Source organism: Aulonocara sp. 'chitande type north' Nkhata Bay, linkage group LG12 (genome assembly GCF_057382095.1).
Source record: "Aulonocara sp. 'chitande type north' Nkhata Bay isolate Kocher_YH1m ecotype deep benthic linkage group LG12, A_spYH_male_GT1.1, whole genome shotgun sequence".
Classification (NCBI taxonomy): Eukaryota; Metazoa; Chordata; class Actinopteri; order Cichliformes; family Cichlidae; genus Aulonocara; species Aulonocara sp. 'chitande type north' Nkhata Bay.
This window is the reverse complement of record NC_141355.1, coordinates 34,311,268-34,328,847: the sequence shown is the minus strand read 5'-3', so window position 1 is coordinate 34,328,847 and position 17,580 is coordinate 34,311,268. Positions and strand designations below refer to the sequence as shown.

General features: G+C 37.6%; 2 protein-coding genes across 2 annotated transcripts; both read left to right on the top strand.

The window, feature by feature from the left end:
* The first annotated feature begins 9,247 nt into the window (after positions 1-9,247).
* On the top strand, positions 9,248-11,392 carry LOC147317899 (nuclear factor 7, brain-like). Its single transcript, XM_086312981.1, has one exon. The coding sequence runs from the start codon at positions 9,369-9,371 to the stop codon at positions 10,761-10,763; it is 1,395 nt and encodes a 464-aa protein (XP_086169107.1). The 5' UTR covers positions 9,248-9,368; the 3' UTR covers positions 10,764-11,392.
* A 1,715-nt stretch (positions 11,393-13,107) lies between these two features.
* Positions 13,108-15,204, top strand: LOC147317898 (nuclear factor 7, brain-like). The gene has a single exon (XM_086315320.1). The coding sequence runs from the start codon at positions 13,310-13,312 to the stop codon at positions 14,729-14,731; it is 1,422 nt and encodes a 473-aa protein (XP_086171446.1). The 5' UTR covers positions 13,108-13,309; the 3' UTR covers positions 14,732-15,204.
* Positions 15,205-17,580: the final 2,376 nt, after the last annotated feature.

Below are 17,580 nucleotides of genomic sequence, written 5' to 3'. Positions count from 1 at the left end.
TAAGGCTAAGTCATAAGGCTAAGTCATTTCCAGGCTGGAGAAACTGATCAGGAGGGCTAGCTCTGTGGTCGGCATGAAGCTGGACACTCTGGTGACAGTGGCAGAGAAAAGGACATTAAAGAAACTGATGGACATTATGGACAATGCCAGACATCCTCTGCACACGGCCATAAACAACCAGAAGAGTCTGTTCAGTGACAGGTTGCTTCTCCCCAAGACAAGAACTAACAGACTTAAAAACTCCTTTGTCCCACACGCCATCAGACTGTTTAACTCCTCTCTGGAGGGGAGAGGGAGGGGAGACAGGAGGACAAAGGAGGGGGGAACAACTAAGCTGTAGTGCCTCTGCACCTCACTGTGCAATACCTTGTGCAATACTTTTTGTAAATAGTCAACAGTGCAATAGACTCAATACTTGAAATGTGCAATTCACTTGTATTTTTATTTTTTTATTCCTATTTATTCTATTTATCCCCTTTGTATATTTTATTTATATTTGTCTCTGTATTTATATATGTGTGTGTGTGTATATATATATATATATATATATATATAACAGTTCTGTAACTGTAACTTTGGTCGTTGCTGTGCTTTTTTTGGAAGTCGAATTTCCCAGAGGAACCCACCCGAGGGATTAATAAAGTTCTATCTTATCTTATCTTATCTTATGCATGTTGATGTTGTTGTTAAAGTCATGCTGGGAAAGTGTTTCCTGTGGCAGTTGCTGAAAAACAAAAATGTTGTAAAACTGGTTTAGTATCTGTCAGTTGAAATCCTCCTCAGCAGACTAAAACAACTCAGATTTCTCCTTCTTTCTGTCATGTTTATACTTTATTTAAGTAAAAGCAAATCCTGAGAGCTCAACATATAATTTTCTTCTTTCATTTTCTTTCTGTATGGAAACAAAACTGCCAAGATCTTTTGTTTTTAACAGTCATGAATGAAAACATTTCCACACTGTCAAACAGACTTTAAATTCCACTGCAAGGTGTGAGATCTCCTGCTGAAAAATACAACTACGAAAAATAGACAATTCAACAGGAAGTGCCTAAACTTTTCTGTGTGTCCTGTGTGTGAGTTTTCTCTCCACCAGAGTCACAAAGTGGTTCCTGTAGAAGCAGTCATGACCTGAAGGAGTAGCTGAAATCTGATTTTAAATTCCACTGCAAAGTGTGAGATCTCCTGCTGAAAAATATAACTACGAAGAACTGTCCTGTTGTTGGTTGGATTCTGAAAATAACTGTTAAGATTTTTACACATTTTTTTTACATGCTATGTTAAAATTCACAAAAAAAGATTGTTACTACTGCAATAACATATTTCTTTGTTTCATTTTTAACACATCCTTTCTAAGAGTGTACTAGCATCAGCCTAGTGAAAAGACTAATCGAGTACACATTCTTGTAATGCAGTGATCTCTCCAGAATAAAAAAAAACATGTTTTTGAATGTTTTTTATTAATCCTAAATTAGTGCAGTGTTTCATAAATTCATTTATATGATGAATATGAAATTATTATCAATGGCCTAACACAGTTATATGTGACTCTGTGCATTTACTGTGCAACCTAACATTGATACTGTGGTTTCTTAGACATGTTAGTCAGTGCATTGTAGCATTATCTCGGCACTTATCTGTTTACACTGACTCTATTGGTAACAGTACTGCAGGCACGTGCAGGGGGGGGGGGGGGGGCTAGAGGGGCTTGAGCACCCGCCCCTTTCCTGATGGGTGCCCAAAGTGCCCTTTTGATAAGGCAACTTTTAAAAAAAAATTTTTTTTTTTTTTTTAATGTGTGTGTGGGTGCGGAGTCCTGTCTGTGCCCCTCAACAATAATATTTAACTATTAATCACAGTTTTGCTAAATAAAAGGATCTGGCTTGCATCAGTCACATGATCACATTTAACCAATGATCGCCCTTGACGGCAGAACGCGCTGGTTACGAGCCGGGAACGAGCTCACAAAGAGCACGCGCATTTTTAGCGGTCCGGAGCTGTAGGAGAAACACAAGTTAACTCAGAGACACAGACTGATGCGACAAAACCAGTAAGTAGGTGTACAGCGCACACTGTAGTGTGTAGCACCCAGGAGTATTAGCTTATTACGTACACGTTGGTAAGTTGTCTTGTTGCAAACATTACCTGTCCTTTTATTAACTGCACAGGTAGTGCTGGTCATAGCTGCTGGCTACCTGTGTAAGGCTGTCATGGGTCTGTAGCTCTGTCACCGTTTTAGGGAACATATTTAGTTTTAAATTATTTAGAACATATTTAGTTTTAAAGTAAGTTTCCGGGCTTTTCCTGCCTTTCTGGAGGGATTATATTTCACTAAAAAACGATCTAATATGCATGTCCACATAATTATGCATTATTATAATATATTAAAAAACACACGCTGTATTTTAAAGAACATATATTAAGAAGCAGATTATATTAGATTTATATTTTAAATAAGACAAAATTTGGATTTTACAGCAGTAAAATGATTGTATCTCTACAGTTTAAAAATGTAATAAGCTTTGCCCCTGCACAGAGTGGATAGTGAAACAAATGGAATCATCATAATGACATTATTTCATATTTATTACTTCCCCCTCCTCTTTGCTTTATTATTGTAGCTCTAGTAATAAATAATAATGTAAGGATTCTGGATCAGCACCATGATGCCCATAGTATATACAGTATTCTGAAGAAGGTCTAACATGTCACTGTGTGTGCGTGCATGTGTGTGTTTTATTTAGATGGATTTTTAAAAAAAAATATTACTCATGATATAACATTGTACAGACATGCCTGGTAAGGACATGAGGAGGAAACAGTAGGAGCTGTGTGAGGCTACTAAAGGCAGTGCTATAACATTTTTCTGTCATCATTTTATTATAGATTAAGTGCAAGAGTTGTTAGGTGTGGATAATTAGATTATAGTTTATTGCAATAGCAAGTTGTGCCTTGTTCTCAGATAGACAGCAAGTGGAGAGTGATATATGAAATGATGGGAAGGAAGGAAGAAGAGAAGCAAAGAGTGAGTCACAGGCAGAGCCTAAATTATTTCTCACAGTTTTTTGTTGCCTTATGGTTCCAAGCGCTGTCACCAATCTTTGCATTTTGTTATTATCTCATGACACTTGTTTAATCAGCTACCATCTCTCCTATGGACTTTTTAATGTCTACAGTCTCAGATCAACACTGCCCTGCCCTTCCCATATTAGATTCTTGATGAATGTGTGTTGTTGTTATTCAACCTGGTTCAATGTGCCCCTTTTTAACTTTGAGCACCCGCCCCTTTAAACCTCTCTGCACGGCCCTGCAGTACTGTCTTCAGTGCACTGCTGTTTCTTTAAATGAATGATCAAAATATTTGTTAAATGAGTTTTGTGAGCAGACACCTTCTAGACTTCACATCACTAGAGAGAATCTGTAAGTGAAATCTACTGAACAAAACTTGGAGGAGAACCCATTTCTCTTTAATAAACTTCTGTCCAGCTGAATCTTGTTTCACGTGTTCTCCAAACACTCTGCCTTTTCTTTCAACACGTTCAGTTCCTTTAACTTCTCGTGTGTTAAGCTCTTCAAAGCATTACAGTTGTTTCCTATAAATATGTTTGTCTTTAATTTCCTAGCAGTTACTGCACAGGTGCATTTATCTTAAAAACAGTAATTGTATGTTAATATTTTTTAACAGGTAGTGGTGCTTGATGACACAATTCATCATTGCTGAGTCACCAACCTGATTGGATTCCTCCATCCAAATGACTGCATCCAAACTCAGAAAATAGTTTGTATGAACAAAGCTGCAGAGATTTCAGATGAAGGTGCAGCTTTATAATAGTGATGTTTTATTTGTATATTATATTTACACACAAGATGGAGACAAAGTTCATATAATACATACATTTCTTAATGAAACTTTCATACAAATAATATGTTCGTCTTTCAGCTCAACACGTGACTCCAACTTATATTGGTGTTTTATTCGTATATTATTTTTACTCACAACATGGACACAAAGTTTGTATTTTCATTTACGGAAAAACGTTTAAACATTTTATTTCCACTTTCTCACATTTTTAAATGTAAATCGTTAAATGTTAGGAATGACTTACCAGGTAAAACAGAGCATTAAGACTGAGCCGAGTTCATCTGTAAATATTTTAAATAGACAAATAAAACATCTTTTTCTTGTATTTCCATAAACAGTGGGTCTAAATAAATAATTTGTCAGGAGTTATTAAGAAATGTTGAGTTACTATAATTATCAGAGAAAGATGAGTGATTAACTAAAAGTCAGTAAAACTTCATTTATTCTTTTTGCCAATTGAATCTTTTTTTACCCTGCAGACATGCAAAAACCTGTGATATCAAGTCAGACTGAGATTTCATTATAAAGTCAGCATTTTCTTATGGGGGGAAAAGTTACAGTGGCAAAGCTTTATCGTAAACATTTGGTTGTTTTTTAAACTTTCTTCTTGTTAGCAAACATATTGTCTATGGTTGATTAATATTTTACTCATCAGCACCAGCAGTGATTTTATTGTTTGTTTGTTTGTTTTTCCTGAAAATCCTCCTTCAGACATTTAACCCAGCATGTAGTTTTATTTAATTCAAACTAGTGATGTCAAATGATTAAAATTTGTAATCAGATTAATCACAGGATTGCTGTGGATTAATTTTGATTAATCACAATTAAATATCATTCATTTTTTTTCATGGTCCTTGTGCCTGTCCTTGGCCGACGCACCTGCAGCTGATTACCGATGATTCCTCACAACTGTTTGCTGACTCTTCATAAGGCAGGGGCGCTGAGCTACTCCTCGCTGGAATATTGAGTAACTCTAGTTAGTATTGACTGGCTCTGTAGAAAGCAATCATTTCTTGTGCGTACCTACGAGTAACTTTTGTGTTTGTGTGTAGATTTCTCAGAGCTGTGACCCTGGACCCCTGAGTGCGAGTGGAGCTGTTCAGCGTGGAGTGTGTGTGAGGACCTTGTGTTTCCCTACCCTGTGGACCCTTTTCCCCCCTCGTGTATATAGAGCACCCGGTGTGGTTAATAAAGCTCAGTTAAACTGTGTTTCTCAGTCTGCGCCCGAGTCCGTTCCATTCATCCTGACATTTTTAGTCGGTATAAATCGCATTTCATTTTGCATGAGCAAACAGACTCAAGAAAAAAGGGAATACATATGCACTTAACATGTTTATTGAACATCTTGAACATTCATGTTAACAAATAACCCTGTAAACATTTATCAACATCAATGTGGCCCTGTTACTAAGACTAACTTGTTGACAATGTCCGAGAGGAGAGCTGACCGCTTCTTATTTACAATGTTGTTGCCTGCAACTGAGAACAGTCTACAGTTGTGATTTTTCCTTCAATTTCCCACTCATGTGCCACTGTTAACAAATGTTCAGCACATGCCTCTGCAAAGTGACGCTCCTCTGTCTTCATTATTCTCAATGCAAATGACTTTAATTCCTATGCAGCAGTAAGTAGATATGCAGTAACACCAAGATAGTTACTGTTACTCACAGTCCAGTAGTCAACTTGCAAAACCTTTGTAAAGCCCGTGTCCTCAACGAAATTAATAGGTCTGCAATTTGTTGCAATCCACTTGGCAATTGTGTCAGTCAATTTGTGCTAGCAGCATCCCCAACTAACGTATGCTTCGCGTTAATGTGATATTTTGAGCTTGAAGTGCTTTGGTGAAAACAATTCTTTCCTGCACAAAGCGCATAATACTTTATGTCGCTCGACTGTTCAGTCTTGTTGTTTTTATACTCAGATTTCCCATTGAGAGGGCCAATGTGCTGTTTGTCATCTTGCATATTGAGTTGGTTGGTTCAGCTGCCCGTCACCAGATCAACTGCTCATTTGACTCTACTTGGACAAACTGCCCGAAATGAGTTGACAGAGACATTCCAGGGATTTTGAGTCATTCTGCTCTTCAGATGGGTTAACTGCGTTAAAAATGTTAATCAGATTAATCATGATGATGGATTAATCTGCGTTAATGAGTTAATTTAGACAGCCCTAGTTCAAATGCATTCATCACAGAAGTTTCTACTTTTATTGTTGTTTTTACATTTAATTGATTCCTTAGAAGAAAAGAACATTTGATTCTGATGGTTTTTAAATACTCCTGTTGGGCTGACACTGTTTTCTTGAACCAGTTGTAGCACTGATGTCGCTGTAAAATAGATATATAAGCTGCTGGACTAGTTCATGGTTCTGAGGAGTGATGGAGCAAAGCACAATGAAGAGACCAGAGCCAGAAACGTTTCAAATGAAAAGCAGCCATCTTTAATAAAAACAGAAAAACATCAACATGATCAGTTGAGGTTAAGTAGTTCACACTTATCCTTACATTTGTTCCAAGTCCCACAGCTAGGTTGTTTCTTTAAGATTTAGATTTTATTTAAGAATCAGAAATCTTCAGTTTCATAATTTACTTCTTTAAGAGACTTTAAGAGAATCCAAGATCAGTCTGTTCTGTGCAGGACTAATAAAGCTAATTTAGTGTTATAAGCTCATTTAACTTGTGCTCATTATTAATCATCCTGATTAGTTTCTGTCTTGCACGAGCAATCAAATCTTATCAAAACCCTTTTTGGTGCGTTGACCCTTTAACACAAAGTTCCTGTAGAGAAATAAAAATAAATTTACTCGCGTGAGCAGGATTTCTCTCCGAGCACAGAGAGCTACCTGCGAGAGCGTGAAACTGTCACAGCGCGTGTAAAGCAGACACTGCTCTACAAAAAGGTCAAAACCACACAAAAGTGACATCAACACATAACCCAGTGTTTTTAACAATTGTAGCTCTGTTGTCCAGCCGGCCACCACAAACACTCTGTTCACACTAGGGCAGGGTATCGATTTCTGTTTCTATAACTGATTCGATTCCGATTCACGAGGTCCCGATTTGAGTCGATTAAAGCTCGACTCAAGCTCAATTCAATTTTGACTCCAACCGTCAGAAATATTATAATTATGATCATTTATCAGTACATTTATCCATATTTTTATATCTGTGTATTAAAACAAAGCTGACACTTGCAAGAGTTTATCAAAGGTGTAACTGAGGATAAAACACAGAAAAATATGAAGGAGATTTTCCTGGCCTGGCTTTCTACAGCACACAACACTCTTGAAATATTCTGCAGTTGAACAAAAACACAAGAACACCATGAATCAAAATATGAACATTACCTGATGTTGCTGAAGTGAAGCAGAGCAAAGTTACAGAGGTTTTATTAGAGACACATTTTTGTAATTTGGCATAATTTGTAAGAGTTTATATTTCTTCAGTATTGAACAGCAGAAATGAAACTTTCTTGTCAGAGGCCAATTTTGAAAAAACAAAAGCACTGAACACAACTGTAGACTGGTGCGTAATAAACAAGCGAATAATGCAGAAAACAGATTTTTCATGGGAAACTGGTCTCTGAGTTACTGAGAGAGAGAATTCAGTTCAATTCATTTTTTATATAGTGTCAGATCACAAAAACGGTCACCTCAAGTAAGTTTTTGGGAGTCCCTACAACTCTAACCAAGTATAACACCATAGTTATTGTCTTAATTCACATGTCATGGTCTGAATAAAGCCTGTGTTTTGTGTGGATAGTTATGCTACAATCATGGCCAATAATCGGTATACCCTACACACGTTGCTCCACGTTATGTAAAATATTTTATTTGGTGAAAGTAACGAGGTTATGATTGTAAAAAAAAAAAAAAAACAACTGAATATTTCATTAATTCGGTTTATACAACCTGATTGGATCCCTCCATCCTGATGACTGCTGCTGTGGATAATGGACCCAAACCATCCTCTGCATCTCCTACTGGACCTGCAGATAAACACTTCCTTCAACAACTGTTTCAGCTTCACTGACACAAAGATACAGAAAATCTACACCTCACACCAGAATCCCTGTACTCAGTTTAGACATAAGCTCCTTATTGTGTCATATTATGTATTGATTTATTGAACACTTCACTTTTTGTATTTTTTCTTTCATTGGCTTCATTTAATGCATTTGTAAGAGCTCTACAATGTTGTTGTTGTTGTTGTTGTTGTTGTTGTTGTTGTTTTTATCTTAATTATTTTTTTAAGAAAGTGGATGTGATTGACAACTTCGAGGCAGTAGGACCTTAAACATGACTTTGACCAGAATCTGATTTGTGACATGTGACAGTAAATTCTTCTGTGTTGTCACAGTTCAATGTCATATTATGTCATATCAACAGTTTATATCAGTATGTTTATTTTTGCATTATTAGCATTTCTGGTCTGTTCACTGTGATTTTTCTCTTTATTTTTCATTATTATTTCAGTGACATCTCTAACACTGATCAGCTCATCACATTTCAGTTCATGACAAACTTGAAAGTTGGAGTCTAAAGGTCTAAATCTTATGCAGGTTTGAGGCCACAGCCCAGGTAGTAAAAGCAGATATTGTGTTTGGTAGTTATTAATTAACTAGAACACCATTACAACAGGTGAGCTCTCTAAAAAAGAACTTTGATTTCTTGAAGGACTGTAAGGTACAAGCTGTAAAGATGTGACATTTGATGAGTATAGAAACTTTCCTGAACTGTAACGTGTTCAGAGACATTCAGAGATCCTGTGTCCCTGAACTCGAACTGCTTACAGGATGTAGTCAGTTTACAGTAATACAGTCATCTTTGATTGAATCTGGTCCAAGGAAATTAACTTTACTGGTATACATTTAGTTTATAACAAGCATATTTTAATGATGTATTATTTGAAAAAAAAAATAAACCTTTGATTTTATGTATTTCAGCTGCATTTTACTCAGAATTATTGCTTCATGTTCACGAGGGTCAAGAATTTTTCTTTGTTTTGAGTGTGAGAGCAGAGGTCTGGCAGGCTGACAAACTAAACCCTGTGATGAATCCACATTTATGTCTTCGGCTGCAACGAAAACTTTAGTTCAAACTGCAGATAAGAACTCTGAGAACATGCTGACTTGTCCTACTTGAACTTCTGAAACACCACAGCTTCACCTTCTTTGTGTCATTTTTATGTTCTATTTAGGTTTCGTTTTTTTAAAATGAGAAGTCAAGATTTTCTACATTTTCGCTTTTGTGTCGTTTTAAGGAGCAGAAACTGAAAACTATCTGAATGACACACACAGCGCCCTCTGACGGACACAAGTGTTATCTGCGTGTTTCAGTTTAACACGTGATCGTGATTCATGAAAATGAAAGTAAATTCCGACACTTTTGGACTGAGCTGAGACGCCATTACAGGGAGTCAGATCTCTGCTGCAAAACACACGTTTGGAGGATTTTAATCAGAAAGTTCAAGAGACACTAATTTGGTGAGTTAATAATACTTAAAGATCAAATGGCTGAGAAACTCAGACTTTTTGAAAACTATCTGAGCTGCCATGTGTGTTCAGAGACTTTCAGTGATCCTGTGTCTCTGAGCTGCGGCCACAGCTTCTGTTCAAGCTGCCTGCAGAAATTCTGGGAACAAACTAAAAACAAAAACTGTCCCATTTGTAAAAGAAAATCTTCAAAGGATCATGCAGATGTAAACTTTACACTGAAAGAACTTGCTGATTCATTTGCTGGGAGACAGAAATCTGGATCATCAACAGTGGTGTGCAGTAAACATGAGGAAGTGCCTAAACTGTTCTGTGTGGACGAGCAGAGAGCTGTGTGTCCTGTGTGTGACTTTTCTCTCCACCAGAGTCACAAAGTGGTTCCTGTAGAAGAAGCAGTCAGTGACCTGAAGGAGCAGCTGAAATCTGACTTAAAGTCTCTGCAGGACAAGAGGAACAAATACAAAAAAGTGGAGAAAACATACAATGAAGTGATTCAACACTCCAAGAAGCAGCTGTTGTCCACAGAGAGGCAGATCAGAGCAGAGTTCAACAAGCTCCAGCAGTTCCTGAAAGAGGAAGAGGAGTCCAGACTGGCAGCTCTGAGGGAGGAAGAGGAGCAGAAGGGGAGGACTATCAGCAGAGAGATGAAGATGATTGAGGAGCAGATCTCCTCTCTGTCAGACAGCATCTCTGCTGTTGAAGAAGAGCTGCAGAAACACAGCGTGCCATTCCTCAGCAGTTATAAAGACACTCAGAGCAGAGCCAGAGCCCAGAGCTCAGTGTCAGATCCACAGCTGGTCTCAGGAGCACTGATAGATGTGGCCAAACACCTGGGCAACCTGTCCTTCAGAGTGTGGGAGAAGATGAAGGAGAAGGTCCACTTCAGTCCTGTCATTCTGGACCCAAACACTGCAAACCGCTGTCTCTATCTGTCTGATGATCTGACCAGTGTGAGACGTGGAGACACATGGCAGAAGCTTCCTGATAATCCAGAGAAAAACACTAAGCATACCAATGTTTTTGGCTCTGAGGGCTTCAGCTCAGGGAAACACAGCTGGGAGGTGGAGGTGGGAGACCATCCTGACTGGAATGTGGGTTTAGTTAAAGAGTCAGTTGACAGAAAGGGAGAGCTTTTTGTTTCACCAATAAATGGATTCTGGTGTTTATTGCATCGCAGTGGAAAATACACTAATGGTGATGGTCAGACTGTGACAGTGAAGAAGAGTCTCCAGAGGATCAGAGTCCAGCTGGACTATGACAGGGGGGAGGTGTCCTTCTATGACCCTGAAGACATGATTCACATCTACACTTACAGAGACACTTTCACTGAGAAACTCTTCCCATATTTCAGTATTGGAGAAGCAGGAGACGCCAAAACCTCTGATATCAAAATCTGTCAGACTGAGATTTGATTGTAAAGTGATTCTTTATTTTAACTGTTTTTTCAGTACAGCAACAGGGTTAATTTTAGGGAAATTATTAATCACACTGTCTAACTTCATTATCAGGTTTTATTTCATTTTGTTGTTCTAGTGGAACTATTAGCAATTCAATGAAACCAAAGCAACTTTTTCATGTGAAAATCTTGTGACCCACTCGAGTTTCTGTAAGAAACTTTTACATTTTTTTCTTGTTTCTTTTAAATTAATATTTTCAGAATATTTCTCATGTTGTTCATGTAAATACTTTTGATAGTTTTAAAATCTGAATGATGATTTCTTTGCTTTTCAAAATTGTTGAGTGTGAACAGCAAACTGTGACACTTCTTTAAAAGAAGGATTCATGATTAAACATCAGCAAGAGTCAACTTTACAACTACAAGATCTTAAATGTCCTGATTATCAGCATCTTGTTTTTAGTTAAATAACATTTGAAAGTAACACGTCTTCTTTAAAGTTTTCCAAATTCAAAGAAATGACTTTAAGTTGTGACGCTGTCTCATCAGTGTAACTACACTTGATTGATTTCATTAAAAATGTTCTTTCTTGTGTTGTTTTTAACCTTAATCAGAAGCTGACATCTCTCACAGTTTGAAAGATTTCTGGATCTTCTGTTGGGTAATCTGTTGGTTTCTGGCTCACTATTTCTGTCGTGTATGTCTTCTTATTGTCTTTTAACAAGAGAGTTGAGAGCAGGAGGCAGAAGCTTCAGACAAGAGGAGGCTGCAGCTGAAATTGTGGGAATCATCACTATAACATCATAGTTTGTGAATGAGCTCTCCAAAACCACTTTCAATCCTGCCTTATGTAAAAGTTCAGGTTTGCTCAATGTATAAAGTGATGTTATTCATTTAGACACAGGTCACTGTTACATTAAGGTTCTTCATGAGTTCATTCACATGTTTTCATAAACCCGATTAAGAAATGAGCATCATCATGCATTTCTATTTGTAGAATTTGTCAGTACATGAAGTGGTGCATGATGCTTCTGATTGGATTTTGTTAGCTTGGCAGCTATATTTTGATAGTTAATTTCATAATTACAACAGGCAAACTTTAAAGTGAGTCATATAAACTACAGTCTGCAGAGAGCTGTCACTGCCATTTGCTGTTAACTCATCCTTGATCCTGCTTCTACTTCCTGTGTAATACGTTTCCAAAAGACACAAATTATTCAATTCAATTCAATTTTATTTATATAGCGCCAAATCACAACAAAAGTCGCCTCAAGGCGCTTTTATATTGTACAGTAGGTACAGAGAAAAACCCAACAATCATATGAGCAAGTGAATGATCAAAATACTTGTTAATTTTTTTTTGTGACTAGACACCTGCCAGACCTCACACCATTATAGAGACCCTCTACGTGAAATTGGCTGCTTTAACACAGTAATGTCACAACCTCTGGAATAAATAAAGTATGTGTTGTCTTGTCATGGATCCATTTAATGCATTTATAAAAGCTCTATGGTGTTCTGTTTCATAAAAAAGTGGATGTGATTGACAACTTCAAGGCAGTAACACCTTAAACATGACTTTGACCAGAATCTGATTTGTGACATGTGACTGTAAATTCTTCTGTGTTGTCACAGTTTAATGTCATATCAACAAGTTTATATCAGTTTGTTTATTTTTGCATTATTAGCATTTCTGGTCTCTCAGTGTCCACTGTGATTCTTCTCTTCATTTTTCATTATTATTTTGGTGACATCACCCTCTCATCACATTTCAGTTCATTACAAACTTGAAAGTTGGAGTCTAAAGGTCTAAAATCTTATGCAGGTTTGAGGCCACAGCCCAGGTAGCAAAAGCAGATATTGTGTTTGGTGGTTATTAATGTATAAATGTATTCACTGGTACACATTTAGTTTATAACAAATATATTTTAATGATGTATTATTTGAGAAAATAAACCTTTGATTTTATATATTTCAGCTGCTTTTTATTCTAAATTAATGCTTCATGTTCATGAGGGTCAAGAAATTTGGTTCTTTCTTTTTTTTTTTGAGTATGAGAGCAGAGGTCTGACAGGTTGACAATCTAAACCTTGTGATCAATCCAAAATTCTGTCTTTGGCTGCAACGAAAACTTTAATTAAAACTGCAGATAAAAATTCTGAGAACAAGCTGACTTATGATACTTGAACTTCTGAAACAACTCAGATTTCTCCTCCTTTGTCTCATTTTTATTTTCTATTTAGCTTCTCTTCTCTTTTTTTAAAATGGAGATGTCAAGATTTTCTACATTTTTCACTTTGGTGTCGTTTTAAGGAGCACAAACTGAAAACTATCTGAATGACTCTGACAGCGCCCTCTGACGGACACAAGTGTTATGTGCATGTTTCAGTTTAACACGTGATCGTGATTCATGAAAATGAAAGTAAATTCCGACACTTTTGAACTGAGCTGAGACGCCATTACAGGGAGTCAGATCTCTGCTGAAAAACACACGTTTGGAGGATTTTAATCAGAAAGTTCAAGAGACACTAATTTGGTGAGTTAAAAATACTTAAAGATCAAATGGCTGAGAAACTCAGACTTTTTGAAAACTATCTGAGCTGCCATGTGTGTTCAGAGACTTTCAGAGATCCTGTGTCTCTGAGCTGCAGCCACAGCTTCTGTTCAAGCTGCCTGCAGAAATTCTGGGAACAAACTACAAACAAAAACTGTCCCATTTGTAAGAGAAAATCTTCAAAGGATCATCAATTTGTGAACTTTACACTGAAAGAACTTGCTGATTCATTTTCTGGAAGAAAGAAATCTGGATCATCTGAGACAGAAAAAGGAAAGAAAAAATTAACAGTGGTGTGCAGTAAACATGAGGAAGAGCCTAAACTGTTCTGTGTGGACGAGCAGAGAGCTGTGTGTCCTGTGTGTGACTTTTCTCTCCACCAGAGTCACAAAGTGGTTCCTGTAGAAGAAGCAGTCAGTGACCTGAAGGAGCAGCTGAAATCTGACTTAAAGTCTCTGCAGGACAAGAGGAACAAATACAAACAAGTGGAGAAAACATACAATGAAGTGATTCAACACTCCAAGAAACAGCTGTTGTCCACAGAGAGGCAGATCAGAGCAGAGTTCAACAAGCTCCAGCAGTTCCTGAAAGAGGAAGAGGAGTCCAGACTGGCAGCTCTGAGGGAGGAAGAGGAGCAGAAGGGGAGGACTATCAGCAGAGAGATGAAGATGATTGAGGAGAAGATCTCCTCTCTGTCAGACAGCATCTCTGCTGTTGAAGAAGAGCTGCAGAAACACAGCGTGCCATTCCTCAGCAGTTATAAAGACACTCAGAGCAGAGCCAGAGCCCAGAGCTCAGTGTCAGATCCACAGCTGGTCTCAGGAGCACTGATAGATGTGGCCAAACACCTGGGCAACCTGTCCTTCAGAGTGTGGGAGAAGATGAAGGAGAAGGTCCACTTCAGTCCTGTCATTCTGGACCCAAACACTGCAAACTGCTGTCTCTATCTGTCTGATGATCTGACCAGTGTGAAATATGGAGACACAAATCAGCAGCTTCCTGATAATCTGGAGAGATACAGTTATAGTGCCACTGTTTTTGGATCTGAGGGCTTCAGCTCAGGGAAACACAGCTGGGAGGTGGAGGTGGGAGACCATCCTGACTGGAATGCGGGTTTAGTTAAAGAGTCAGTTGACAGAAAGGGAAAGTGTTTTGTTTTACCAAAGTATGGATTCTGGTGTTTATTGCATCGCAGTGGAAAATACACTAATGGTGTTTGTCAGACTGTGACAGTGAAGAAGAGTCTCCAGAGGATCAGAGTCCAGCTGGACTATGACAGGGGGGAGGTGTCCTTCTATGACCCTGAAGACATGACTCACATCTACACTTACAGAGACACTTTCACTGAAAAACTCTTCCCATATTTCAGTGTTGGAAATGCAGGAGATGCCAAAACCTCTGAAATCAAAATCTGTCAGACTGAGATTTGATTGTAAAGGGATTCTTTATTTTAACGGGGTGGGGGGATAGCTTTACAATATTTCTCGTGTTGTTTATGTAAATATTTTATTAATTTTAAAATCTAAATGATGATGATTTTCTTGCTTTTCAAAGTTGTTGAGTGTGAACAGTAAACTGTGACACTTCTTTAAAGAAGGATTAATGATTAAACTTGTGTCACATCAGCAAGAGTCAACTTTACAACTAAAGATCTTAATTTTCCTGAATATCAGCATCTTGTTTTCAGTTAAATAACATTTTATAGTAACACGTCTACTTTACAGTTTTCCAAATTCAAAGAAATGACTTCTAAGTTCTGAAACTGTCTCATCAGCAGGTTAAAAATGTTTAAACAGATAAAATTACAATGTTTACTTCAGCAGCATCTTCATTTCAGTCATTTCAGTTGATTATTGAAAATCACAAAATGTCTCTGTGAAGTGAAATAAATCAAATTCAGTGATTCTGTTGTTTTTGTGTTTGACTGTAAATCAGCTTTCAGACACATTCAGTCATTGGTTCAGATTTATTTAACATGAAACTTCACTTTGATTGTTGTGTAAACATTTACTGACTCCTTAGAATAAATGATCATTTACTTCTGTTGGTTTGTAAATACAAACATTCACATGTAACCTCAGCTCTCTTAAACTGCATATCAGAGAAGACTTGTGCAGTTTGCTTTGATGGAGTCACTGATTCTCACTTTGTTCTGATCCTCACAGAAATCAAATGCAAATGTTGATAAAGTTTACATTCTCACACCTGTATGTTTATAAACTCTAACATATGTTGTTTAAGAGTAAAAATAAAATTCAGACGTATCCTACAGAAATATTTACACAGAGCTGAAAATAGTTTGTATGAACAAAACTGCAGAGATGTGAGCTGAAGGTCAGATTTTATAATATTTCTTTAAAAACATTTAAAGCCTAAACAGGACTGCAAAACGAATTTTCCTGACATGCTGCCATGTATGTTGTTGTGAGACTTTCGGAGATCCTGTGTCTCTGAGATGCCATCATAGCTTCTGTTTAAGCTGCCTGCGAAGATTCAGGGAACGAGCTAAAAAGAAATTCTGCCCCACTAGCAGCAGGCAGCCATCTCTGATAGTTTGATCTTCTGATGTTTTATAATAAGGCTTTAATTTAAATTTTTACACTTCACTCTGAGTTTCAGTGTTTCAGTGAATCAAAAGTTATTATAACTCTCATTTCTATTTTATTTTTAGCTAACATGTTAGAATATTGATCACAAAACTGTTCAGCAAGTTGCCTCTGTAACGTGAAACAAAAATCTATTTAGGTGATTTTGTGTTGTTGTGGTCCACACTGCACAGAGACAAGCATAAAACACGAGTAGTTTATGGAACAACTTTAGTATTTGACAGGAGAAGTTCACCTTTTGTTCCACCATTCCTGCCTACTGCACACAGTACATGACAAAGAAAACTTATTAGAGCAACTTAGAGGTTTCTGTTTGCCTCATCCGGTGTCACAGAGATCCACTAGCAGACATATTTGAAAGGAATAGAAAAATAGGATTAATAAATAAACACAGTAAGACCAGGGTAAATAACACAGAGGCTTCAATAAGAAGCCAAAACAGTATGTGCAGATTAAGTGCTGTAACTGGCTATTTATTAAAAACATTACTAAAACTGTATGAAAAATGGGAAAAACATGAGAAGACATATCTGACAACTGCAGGAAGCCAACCAACCCCACTAAACAAACATGTAAACAAATTCTATCACCAGACAAAGTGAGTGAATTCCCAGCATGCCAATAGAATCAAAACATTTCAGAGAATAAAACTATGAATCACTAAGTAAAACAATATATCAGTACAGAAACAATAAAACATTACAATATCTAAAACAACTAATAATAAGTCCAACATTTTGTTGGTCACTTCAAACTACATGAGGAACCCAGCACAGTCAAAGGAAATGGCTACAGGTAGTTTTCACCTATTTATCCACTTGTGCTCTACTTGGTTATTCTCCTGTCTGGAGTGGCTTTGCTACAATCTGGCCCATGACGTCCCAGGCACTATGAAACACTGGGAGGGAGTATGACTTGATTTATGCAGGGGACAGTGGATCTGAAGTGGTGATTTTCTGTTTTCCTTTAATAACATTGTCTGCTCTGCTAGGCCTTTCCCAGCATGTTGTGAGGTGATTCCAAAATTCCAAAAATTAAAAAATTAAATCTGAAACTGAGATTTCTCTTTAATGTTCAGAAAAAAATGTTGTTGCTTAATAATGATCTCATCCTGCCAATGGACAGCACAACCTTCATGCACACTACTTATAATTTCACCAAACACTGACTCCGGATGTACTGAAATGAAACCTGATCATGTGGACGAAACTGTGAACAGTTTTGTTCCTGCAAAAACCACAAGATGGAGACAAAGTTGATATTTTCTCAACAGAATCAGAATCAGAATTGCGTTTATTGAACAAGTATATGCTCAAACACATACAAGGAATTTGTTTCCGGTAGATGGTGTCTCTACCGGATCACAATAAGATGTAAATGACTCAATACACACACACATCTATTGCAGTCTAGCAGTGTGAAGCAGTGTGAGACTTAGGAGGGAGATGGTGAGGGGAAAGAACATGCTCCTGTGTCGGGTGGTCCTGGTCTGCAGGCTTCTGTACCGTCTACAAGAGGGCAGCAGGTCAAAAAGTCTGTGTCCAGGGTGTGAGGGGTCTGTGATGATTTTCCCTGCGTGTTTCCTGGTTCTTGAGAGGTGCAGGTCCTGGGTGGAGGGCAGGGGGGCGCCGATGATCTTTTCAGCTGCCTGTACAGTCTGCTGCAGTCTGCAC

Excerpts from the sequence above, each read along its gene's own strand:
- LOC147317899 (XM_086312981.1), top strand. The coding sequence starts at position 9,369 with ATGGCTGAGAAACTCAGACTTTTTGAAAACTATCTGAGCTGCCATGTG.
- LOC147317898 (XM_086315320.1), top strand. The coding sequence starts at position 13,310 with ATGGCTGAGAAACTCAGACTTTTTGAAAACTATCTGAGCTGCCATGTG.